Source organism: Amphiprion ocellaris, chromosome 17 (assembly GCF_022539595.1).
Source record: "Amphiprion ocellaris isolate individual 3 ecotype Okinawa chromosome 17, ASM2253959v1, whole genome shotgun sequence".
Lineage (NCBI taxonomy): Eukaryota > Metazoa > Chordata > Actinopteri > Pomacentridae > Amphiprion > Amphiprion ocellaris.
This window is the reverse complement of record NC_072782.1, coordinates 4,100,754-4,112,780: the sequence shown is the minus strand read 5'-3', so window position 1 is coordinate 4,112,780 and position 12,027 is coordinate 4,100,754. Positions and strand designations below refer to the sequence as shown.

Here is a 12,027-nt window from a genome sequence, read left to right as displayed (position 1 = left end):
CTTTTATTGTCCACTAAGGTCCATATCTTAAAGCACTGTTAATTATTGTTTTCCAGACTGTTTCAGGTTAATCTATAGCTGCCTTCTAACTTAGCCACTGGCCGTTAGCATAGCCTTAGCCGTTGTGAGAGAAGCTAATCTTCTGGTTTGTGACAACAGATTGTGTTGTTCAGTTTTTGCAGTGTCTGCTTAAGACACATTTCTGAGATGATGCAGTGACAACAGGCAGAGAGGAGGCTGCATCAGACCTGAAGTTGCGCATTTAATTAATCAGAAATCATATGAAATCATGATTTACTGATACCGATAATCGGAAAAATGCCAATTATCGGCCACAGTGATGATCGACCAGGCCAGTAATTGATCTTTCCCATCTCAGATATGCAATAAACATTCCCTTTTTCATTAAATCTAACCGCTACTTTCCCCTCAACTTAAACCAAGTATTGTACTTGACTAAAACCTAATATATGTTGTCTATTGTGCGATTGTGATCTTTTACTAACTGTCCCCATACTGCAGCTATCATGAACAAATAACAAATATTGTTGAATATTGAGGGTAACACCATTGAATACAGTGTGAAAGCAGCAAAATCATCTTATTTTCAGATTCTTGTCTGGTAATAGGCTTGAATAACAAGTGTTTATGTTAGCATCCTATGCTAATGCAGCGATGTGACTAACTAAATGAGTAATTCAACTCTAATGCTTTTATTGCAACAAAATGCACGGAGCTCAACGGCCTGAATGCCTTTGGCTACTGTTGGTATGTGTGTATGTGTGTGTGTGTGTGGGAACACGAGAGCTCTAATTAAATTAAGACAAAATGCATTTTGGTTTGGTAACTTTTTCAGCTTCCCATCCTAATCCACTTCGGCCATGCCCACACATACAAGAGAGCAGGTCAACTCCAAGTGGGAATCCTCCCACGTTTTGCACAGTGCCCTTTATATCTGAAACAAGTGCTTTTTTTTAAGCAAAAAAATGCGTATTGTGAAAATAAGACAATTATACAGTTTGATACATGTGTAAAAATACTTGGCAGTAATACTGGTATACCTTGCAGTGTAGCAAACATCCTCACAGATAATGAAATGGCATTTAAGTTGACATTTTTAATAGCAAGCTTTTATAACTTTGCCTTGCTATAAAAGCTTTTTTTTACCACCCAGATACATTTTCTGTCTTCTCCAGTCTCCAGAACCTGCCTGTATCACCTCCTATCCATGCAATAGAGTGTTTCCAAATGTCCTGATGGCCGTGCTGACAGTGTGCAGGTATCCTCTACAGTATGTTCCTGTCAGCGCATTTGTTTCACAGAGACAACCCAGAACCTCTGGGTGAAAGCAATCAGGTGGCTGGAGACTTATAATATCCTCAGAGACTCTGAACAGCAGGGAGTTGACTGACAGGATGGAATCTGTCTCTTTTTTTCCCTCATTTCCACTTTCACCCGAACGTGCTGAACAAACTGATGAGATGTGGATCAGCCTTTTCGCCTTTCCTTCCTATTTACGCAGTCGACATCACCGTGGTGAGGAGAGACTCCTGCCTCAGAAAATACCTTTTTGTTAACTGATGCAATTTAATTGGATTGAAAAACAACATTTTATCTATTTGTCACAAGAACAATTGTCGAGCAGCTGCTGGAATTCAGAGATGTGGCAGCATCACTAGAAAGAAACCCACTGGACTAAGGGAGATGTGCAGTTGGACAATAAGACAGGTTGATTAAAACAAATCCAGAGTTTGAGCAAAATCTCTTGATTGAAGGTTAAAACAAAGACTTTGATGTACAGTGGGTCCACCAGAAAGTAGCTCTGAAAAATCTAAGACACGAGACGGCTTTCGACTGCATTACAGACCTTAAACCTGCCATTTTAGTCTGTCCAAAGGTGACCAAATCCATCCATCAGCACAAAAAGCAAGGTATAGAGAACATGTCAGGGTTCCATGGGAGTTTGTGTTGAAATATTTCAGTCTACTGCCTGTATTATAGTTCCATATTATTTTTTTCCAATGAAATTAGCCTATCGCTGCATTAAAATGGCTTAAATGTAACTCTATGCTGTTGCTTCCTGTAGGATGTGCAGATCTATGAAGTTCCCACTTCCACCTCCACTCACCTCTTCCTATTTGCACTAGGGTCAATATATAATTGCGGGACATTTTATAACATAGTTGACAGGTATCATAGTTGACATTTTTGTTGTTTTCAGGCCTAAAATCAACATGGCCACCTATAACCAAACCCCACATGACATTTTTACAGAAAGATTCTTCTAAATATTATATATACAATTGAGTAAAATTGAAATTGAAAGTTATTTATAAAGATATTGTAGTAAACCTGTTGACTACTTTATATTAAATAAGTCAGAAAGCCTTGGAGTCTGGCCAGTCTTTTCTTCAGGAGGAAATGACATCATGTGGAGCAGGTCATGTGATCTGGAATTAACACACTTCCTTGAGAGGTGTTTTTGTAATGGGGAACTTAGTGGAAAGTGATTTCTGGGACACAGATACAATTAGTTATTGTCCATATAAAATTTGATATATTACCAAAAAAGAAATATCTGTCATGATTATCTCAAATGAATAAAAAGAACACAATCAAAACTATTTCTGAATAAACTCATTTTATTATTGTTTAGCTAATTAGAAGGTGGTTGTTATTAAATTCAGATGTTATTTAGTTGACATTTTAGTGATATCCAGTCATTTTTTTTATTAATAAGTGATTGTTTCCATAATAAATAATTATAGAATTTGTAAAGACATGATCATAATGAACATAAATTTTTTTTAAAATTTATATCAAAAATGTATGCAAGATATATCCCACAGACTTCAAAAGTCCCTCAATTATATATTGACCTATAAGCTTGAGCACACCAGCTCACCTACAACTCTAAACAACAACAAACTGTAATATTAGAGTAATGCAGCCATTTATATTCTCGAAATGGAAACCAATAATGAATAAGAGTCATGATACAGAAAGCCTCACTCCTCCTCAGGTTTTGTCACGAATGAAATCCTGGAAATTTGAGTCTGTGTTTCTAAGACTGTCATCGACACAGTGCAGTTTTAAGGCGGAAATGCTCAACCATGAACCTATATGAACATGTTAACAAGTTAAAAACCTGATCCAGAAGGGGTCTTGTAGAGTCTTTTCCTATTAAATGCTAACTGCATCCTGTACCTAAAGCTCTGTCTTTGGCTTCTCTGTGCACTTCTGCAAATAAGTGCTTTGGCTAAAAAGGCTGAACTGACAGTTTGTTTTCGATCTGTCAGATGAACTGGCTGCTCTTGTTGCTGATGAATCCAAGTTTAAGTTGTGTCCAGCCGTGATTTTTTTTTTAATTTAAATGGGATGTTCTCATAACCGGAAGATAGACCAAACTGTGAAAATAACATCCTCAAATATAAATGTGAGGTTATGAATGACATCTGTCTTCTGGCAACCGTAGCCAAGTGACAGGATGCAAACACTTGACTTAGTCTTTTTTTCTGCACAGTCTATGCATTTTTAATCACAGGTCTGCACGAGCCCACGCAAGTTTGCAAAAATAAAAAATAAAAAACTTGCACACTCTCACAGGAAAGATCCACATGCACAAGGGCACCCCAAACATAATGACATACAAACAAACCTTCACCCACATGTAGTGCAGTGTTGCTGAGGCTTAGAGAAAAAGACTGCACTTCTTTTTTTTCTGGGCTGTGTCTGCAGCCTGTTGTTATTCCTGGTGCTCCGCAGTGCCAGGCTCACTCACTCACTGACTGCATCCCGCTCCAGTGCTGCTATACAACACCCCAAACCCACACACTCTCTCTAGGCAACTGTCACAGTTCATTCATGTTAATAGTACAAGTCATTTTGTATTCTGCCACAACAGCTTACAGCTAATTATATGTCTCATAAATTATATATGTCCTGATGGCTGAAAGGAGAGAATTTGCATTTCATTAAAACTGATCCAGGCTGAACTGGAATCACTCAGTTAAAGGTTGATGTATTTACAGTGGCTTTTATTTCACCACCCATTAGCTGTCATTTCCATAATTCTTGCTCAGCTGTGTGAACACAAGTGCTGCTTGACATTAGCAGGGGTTTCTCCTGGAGGGGGAGGTGAGGGAGAGTCTTACCTGTGCACAGGAGAAGCGCGGTGAGTCCCACGCACCGGAGCAGCTCCATGTCTGACGTTTTATTCGGGGGAAGCCGAATGGATAAAAAGTCCCCTCAGCTCAGCAGCGATCGGCGCAACTTTGCACACAATTTATCCCCTCTGAGCGGCTCTTCTCCATTTAAAACCAAACTGTTGTATTCCGTGAGACACCACCTGCCACCACAGACACGGAAACAGTCAGTATATTCCCCCAGAAACGCAGGAGCCTGGGACTCTAAAGAAGACAAAGTAATCCAAAAATGGAGAAATTGCAAAGCAGATCTAATGTTTCAGCTTCTTTGTTGTATGTGTGTGCTGCTGAGCTGATTCCTTCCTGGTGCATTTGGAGTTAAAAGTGTTAATTTCTGGGCATGAAACAGGTGCCTCGGGGTGTGTGAAAATAAACCGTCTGCCACCAATCACACCCGACAGCTCCCCTTAATATTTGACAAATCTGCGCTGAGAGGTGTGAGGGATTTATCAGCGTATAGTCTGCCTCGAAAAATAAACATTTGTCAACAAGAGTGAGTCAGGAGGCGAAGAAAAAAGAGGCAACACAAACGCCATGTAAGGAGAAGTGTGTGAAAGTGATGCAGTGTTGGGTTTCTTACCATTTCTCTCATGGCACAGGACGCGGCGCAGAGGTCTCATCCAGTGTTTGGAAATAAAATCCGCTTCTTCTGACAGTAATTTCATAAAGAGCAAATAGAACCCCCTCGTCAATTTCTGGTTTCCCAAGATAGAAAATCACAATCGCAGTTTTCTTCTTCTTTTTGATATAGTGGTGGATTTAAAACGCTCCACAATCGCCCCGTATGTGACAGTCCAAGTGTCACGTCTGTAAATGTCTACAACTTTTACGCACGGCGGAGACGCATGCACACAGATGTGTCGGAGCGGCGGTGAAGTGGATCCTGAGCCGCTGTGCACCCTGTGGCTGTGGATGGGAGAGTGCTGGTGCAGTAAACTGGAGGGGGGGGAGGAAAAGAAGAGAGGGACGCGTACTCCCGGGCTGGATTGGCAAATTAGGGGAAGGGGGGTTTGCGGGCGTCACGTCAGCAACTATTGTGCCATCAGTTTTCCAGCGAGAATCACATGAGGACTGCGCTTTTTTATTTTTTTAAATTTATTATTTCCAACCACTGGGAAAAAAGAAAGGAAATGTTGAAAAGGAGCATATGGGATGTGTTTAAATAGATCTTCGATAAGGATTTTTCCAACAATATTTATTTTGCATACAGCTATTTTTGCCAAATATGAGGTTTACTATCAATCCAAATGCCCACATTTAGATGTGGAGACTAATCATTAACTGCTTCTAAATGCAGGTTTAACCAGTTTAACGCGCATAATTGTTTGATTTGATCCCTCCAGTAACCCGGGTGGATCATTAGTGTGCAGTCAGTGAGGAGAGGAGCAGCGCAACCTGTTGTGCCATGAATTGTTCATAGAGCCAACAGTGCCCCCTATGGGGTCCCTCTTACTGCCAGCAGCTGCCCTCACTCAGCTCCATCACTCAGACCTGGAGAATGCTGCATTAATGTCGAGTCTTCTTCAGTGCAGCCTGAACGTGACGACCACACCTCAGGAGACATCGAGGCATAATGAATGCTCGTGTTTGCAGAGCCGGAAACTCTGGAGTGGAGCCTGTTTGACTGTCTGAGTGCATTAAAAGGCATTTGATGGAATCAACTAATCCTTTCTTGTTAACTTAATGTAAATGCAAACTTATGTTATTCGACCTAATTTTTGTTTTTGGATGATTTTTCAAACATTCATTGTCTGATTTGAGGTTGTCTGACTTCAAATAATGAGTTATTCTTTGTTGAAAGTTTAATTATCTTATTAAATCAAGTTTCAAAAGACACTAACCTAAAATGCTGGCAGATTTTCCACAGTGCATGGTTTTAGAGTTTAAACTCTCAAGAGACTCACTTACAATGATAATTTACTGTTATTGTTCCTTTTGTGTTGATTTAAACAGTGCTAAAAATGAGGAAGGTTAATACTGACTTCAGTGCCTGCTCCAGCTCACTTTTTGTTTTGTTTTGTTTTTTTAAGAAATTAACTAACAAGAAGTAGACTCATGTCTTGCCTGAGGGATAAAAATGGATTCAACACTTTTAGTAGAACATGTAAAATTTACTAAACTTATTCAGTTCGTTCAGCTAGTTTTGTACTTCAAAGCTCATAAGATGACACTGAAATAATTCTTCAACCTAAATGCAGTTAACTCACACTTTCGAGGCAGCAGGAGAAGTTGAGTTTCTAAGCTGAGCAAATCTAAAAGGATTTACAGTATAATCAAAATACTGCATGATATTAGCTTCATGCATTAGTTCTGTAGTTTGTACATAGTTACAGTGATGCTGTGCCGCAATGTCTCAATGATACAGAAATCTTGATCAAATCCATGGATCCAGACTATAAGCCGCATCACTGCCAACATCTAATGAGGTGGTCCTTGTGTCATTTCTGACCTTCAGTGAAAATTCCATCCAAATCCGTTCTTCAGTTTTTAAGTAATGTTGTGCACAGATAAACAGACAGACAAACGTACACCGATCGTCACATAACTCCGCCACGTTCCTTAGTGGACTAATAACACTATAGGTTCTTAACCCTAACAGTTGAAAGCTGTTAGGTAAATTAGCAACTGCACCTTGGCTAAACTGGCCATTGTTCAAAATGTGCTAAATAAACAGCAGTGATTTGATCTGACTAGGATGGATTCAGAAATTGGGGCATTGAGCATGATGTGGTGTTCTGACTTTTTTTTTGTGGACAAAACCAATAAATGCAAATACAGTTTTTGCCCTGAACACTTGCTACAGCACTAGTTTTGTGCTTTTGTGGTAAAATGAAATGTATTACATTGCCCAAGGGTATACTGAGGATTAGGATACTAAAAGTCCTGTTGGGAGCCAGTAACTATCTATCTACTCTGTGTCGGTGGCTCTCTTTCCCGCTGGCTAAGCTCCCACTGTGGCCTACATGTTGAACTATCTTGCAAAAGAAGAGCGATCAAGCCATTATAGGACAACCAAATCAGTGACATGCTGAACGGCAGCTCAGAGAAGCCACCCTGCAGCTTCTCCACAACAGTTCTGAACACCGATTACAGGACATCAGCAGAGCGGCGGAGGGTTGAAACGAGAAGAGCTCCTTCCTTCATCCTCTCCTCTGCTTCTTGCTTTCTGCTCCTCCAGCACCACTCAAGTAGAATAAGATATCAAAAGAGAAGCAAATTTTAAATTTTCCTCTCAGATGACGGCACCAGTGGAAGGCTTCCCATAGCTGATTCATGGGTTTGGTATAAGGCATGAAAGGCACATTTTATTGTCTCTTCTGTTTTATTTACTGACTTTTGCGATGATGTGTGATGCTTTCTGGATGTTGACCTGTCACATTTTTACTTCAGCTGGAAAGCCAAACATATAATTACTATCAGGGATCCGTCTATGTGTCCTGCAACATGTTGATGTCTGAGAGATGCTAAATTAACGCTTCACAGGGTTTAAGGCGACAGAAGATGTTTGGCAATATTCCTGTTTTGTCGGCAGCTGAAAAACAGTCTCTTTAAAATGCATCTTTCACCAACCTCTCATTAGGACATCACCTCTGCTGCTACCCACTGTTCATTTTACTATCACGGAAACATTCTGATGACACCGGGGCTCTGACCTTTATAATCCTTTCTGGCTGGCTCTAATGTTGGGGATGTAAAAATAGAACAAAAAAGTTTATTGCAGTCAGCATAGGTTCCACTGATGAGAACATCTGCTGCGTGGCTAAAATGTTAAAATGTCTGTCTTGAGCAACAGTGAAGGAGAATTGCCTTAAAATTTTTCTCATTTTCTTTTCCAGGACAGAAATATTATCCAAACATGTGGTAAATGTATAAATTCATATCCTAAATTCGTTTTGAGTTGCCTGTTTGGAGCGCTTTCACTGCAATAAAAGACCTAGAACTACCGTGGATTTCACAGGACTGAAGTAATCACACTTTGCATAGTGAGTGTTTAATAAGCTCCTGATCAAAGTGGCAAAAAATAGACTTAAAACAGATTATCTGATGCCAGTGTTGGAGCAGGGGGGATGAGTTTGTGCACAACCTCGCTCAGACACATATCCTGGAGGTGAAATCTTAACTGGTGCTTTCCTCCTGGTGAGTGGAGTCCCACAGGGTGTCACTTGTTGGCTCTGAGCGGCTCCCAGAGTTCGTTCTAGGACTGGTTTGTTACGGCTGCATGCATTCTTGTCATCCACTCGGCTTGCAAAACAGTGAGAAGTCTGCAGAGCGAGCTTAGTGCACAGAAATCTGCAATATAAAAACATCTCACAGTTTTGCTTTAATTGCCAAAGAAGCCACCCAGATTGTGAGGTTCTGTGCCATGCAGCAATCATGACCACAGAGAGAAATACTAGCACACTGTGAAATCACACACTTAACACCCTAAGTGGCTTTGCAGCAGAGGAGTCGTGTGGAAACTAGAGTCGAATCAGGAGTTACATATGTCGTTTCCATGTAGAGGTCTACAAAGGTCTTACTAGTCGCTACTGACTCTATATGTCCATTTGTCTCACCTCCTGGAGTCCGTGATGTTTGCTGTCAGGAGACGTAGCCCTGTAATGTTTCACTCTGTGCCCTTTGTGTACCGTGTGGTTGTTATTGCAATAAAACCTTTGCCTCACATTTTTCTTGATGTTTCCTACTATTACAGCGTGACCTATAGAGCACATGAGGTGTAGTTCTTGCCCCTATTGTTCCCTCATCCGCTGTCTAAAGCAGGATAATATGCTAGTACATATATTTACATATGTACGCTCCCAGTTGAAAAATTGCAAGAAATCGCATTTTGCACTGTTGGATCTTCAGAAGATTCCAAGTAGAGCTTCAAAATACAAAAAGAAGAAATGGGAGCGAGTATTTGAGCAGGCAACTTATTGAAAACAACAATTAAACTGAAATAGACTGTCCATCAGCTGATCAAAAGTTTAAGACCGTAGCTCAATAAAACCTGAAAACCCCCTCAAAACAGAAATAAAAGTGTCAAAAAAGGACTCAGTAATGAGTAGCTCCACCGTTCTTGTGGATCACTTCAAAAATTGGTTTAGGCATGCTTGATGTTTCCAGGAGGCTGGTGGGAACGTTGCTCCAAGTGGTGAAGATGGCTTCATGAAGAGCATCCACCGTCTGGAAATGATGTCTCTTTTTGTAAACTTCCCTTGCCATCCATCCCCAAATGTCACTTGTAGGTTCACAGTTTTGCAAAGGTTTCTTACAGAATCACGTTGATAAAGACTGATTTTTAATGCAAATATCAAAGTTTTAAGCTCAGATTTCATTAGAATCTGTTGCAAACTTGGTGTTTTTTGGTGAATTTTTAAATGAGATGTAGATAAAATTGATTTTTGATGCAAATATCACAATTTGTGAAGATGGCTTCACGAAGGGCACCCACTTTCTGGAACTGATGTCCATTTTTTGTAGACTTCTTTTGCCATCCATCCCCAAATGTTCTCAGTTGGATTTAGATCAGAGGAGCGTACAGGATGGTCTAAAAGAGTGATGTTCTTCTCCTGGAAGAAGTCCCTTATCAGGTGGGTGTTGTGAGCTGCAGTGATCCAGTCATTAAAGACCCAATCATTACCGCACTGACGAGGCCCTGAAGGATGCCTGCTGCAGCATCTCCACATAGTCAGCTGCCGTTTGACGCCCTGCACAACCTGAAGCTCCATTGTTCCAGTGAAGGAAAAAGCACCCCAGATCATGATGGACCTGCATAGAAAACATCTCCAGTGGAATCTCTTTGTCATGCCAGTAATGTTGGAAGCTATCAGCACCGTCAAAGTTCGATTTTTTCTGGTCAGAGAATAAAACTTTCTTCCACCTTTCAATGTCCCATGTTTGGTGCTCCCTTGCAAAGTCCAAACGGGCAGGTTTGTGGCGTTGAAGGAGATGTGGACGTTGAAGATAGCTCTTCCCTCAAAGATGCCGTCTGATGGTTTTTGAGCTGTGGTCAGCACCAGCAACAGCCTTAATCTGGGCCGAGGATCGTCCCATGTCTTGACGGACAGCCCGTTGGATCCTCTGGCTCAGTGCCGGAGAAATTTTTGGGGTTCTACCACTTGAATTTTTTGTTCCGTAACCCTCAGGATCTTTTATGAAATTCAGAATGACCGTCTTACTCCATCCAACTTCAGCAGCGATGGCGTGTTGCGATAGGCCATGCTTACGCAGCTCAAAGACAGAAAGCTTTTTTTCCCTTTGCCATCAGGAGGTCATGACAGTGTGAACACCTGACAGGAAATGACATGGAATGCAAATTTTTGTGCAGATTTTGGCTTTTAAAGGCTGTGGTCTTAAACTTTTGATCAGCTGACAAAAGCATGTTTGAGTTTAAATGCAGTTTTCAGTAAATTGCCTGCTCCAATTTTTTTTTTCTGTCTCACTCCCATTTCTTCTTTTTGCATTTTGAAGCTCTACTTCTTAAAATCCAGCAGTGCAAAATGCAATTTCTTGCAATTTTTCAACTGGTCTTAAGATTATGATCGGCAGCATATATGTGTGTGTTTATATACGAGTATGGATTGAATTTTGCATGTCCTGACAGGTTTGTGACCGAGGTTAGGTTTTGATCTGCAGTGTGCACACGCTGGCAAAAATTTGTCTGGCACAGCTTTGTTCAGCACCCTATAAGACAGTCCCTCCAGCAGCCAGATTATAATGTCACGTAATAAATTTGAGTTTTTATAAGTCGCGTGGGATGCTTGTCTCTGATTTATATTTGTTGTGACATGCTTGTGAGTCAGGTTTGACAAGTGTGACTCTGAGTGTGCTCCCATCGCTTCTTTACAAGCTCCACCATCTGGCATGGACACCCTTAAAATGAACAGACCTCAAGTTGCAGTGAGAATACCAGCATTCATTGCATAAAAATTTAAATAGGAGGGATTTTGGAGGGTGGTAAGTACAACCTATCCACATCATTTACATTTTACTGAAGGATATTAGTCAGCTATTAAAAAACTGACAGCTGTATCCTAAAAAAAGAAAAATAACTCGACCCTGAGATATTGACATGATCGATATCATTCTTCTGTCTGGCAATAATTTTTACATTTTTGACTTGCCTTCTCTGAATAAGAAATGTGTAATTAATCGTCATGATTTATTATTATTAATAATAATAATAATAATAATAATAAGCCCTCCTATAATAAGACCTCCTTTTTCACCTCATTCCCAAGTCCATATGGTGTAAACAATGGAGCTGCATATGAACGCCGGGTGCCTTGAAAACATATTTTCTCAATCAGGTTCTGATTAAAAGTGATTGTATCTGAAATGAACACAGTCTTCTATGCCAAAGAGTTGTCTGTAACGTATTTAAAGACCCCCTGAGGTGAAAATCAAGTTATTTTTTACCATGTTAACCTGACCATATGGTGGTTTTCATATACCGAAAGACACCTCATGTGAGATATAAGCAGTCAAAGCCCTGGCTAAGCATTTTCCACCTTAAAGCCTCAAAAACGCAGATTTGAGGATTTCAAACATGACAAACCTAAGGAACCAATCATCCATTTCAAGCATGTATGGCTGAATTAATCTGATATTACAATTTGTTGTTGAGTAGTTTTACAGTGTTTGAGCAGAGTTGTGGGTGAGCTGGTGTGCTTGAGCTGTAAAAAGTGGTCAATTCGTTGGTTAAAAAAAGAAGCAGGAACTCGCACATTCTAGAGCAGGGGTGTCAAACTCATCTTAGTTCAGGTTCCACATTCAGCCCGATTGGGTCAAGTGGGCCATGCCAATAAAATTACAGCATAATAACCTATAAATAACAACT

At 40.4% G+C, this 12,027-nt stretch overlaps 1 protein-coding gene across 2 annotated transcripts in view; it reads right to left on the bottom strand.

The window, feature by feature from the left end:
- Positions 1–5,136, bottom strand: part of si:dkey-112m2.1 (transmembrane protein 132C) — a 167,216-nt gene extending 162,080 nt beyond the window's left edge. Inside the window, exons 1-2 of one of the 2 annotated variants that reach the window (XM_035947705.2) lie at positions 4,786–5,136; positions 4,155–4,409 (exon numbers count right to left, since the gene is read on the bottom strand). In XM_035947705.2, coding sequence (XP_035803598.2) covers positions 4,155–4,203 — 49 coding nt within the window. In that variant the 5' untranslated portion in view covers positions 4,204–4,409; positions 4,786–5,136. The remainder of the gene's footprint in view (positions 1–4,154; positions 4,410–4,785) is intronic. The other variant, XM_023269308.3, reaches the window with a different exon arrangement.
- Positions 5,137–12,027: the final 6,891 nt, after the last annotated feature.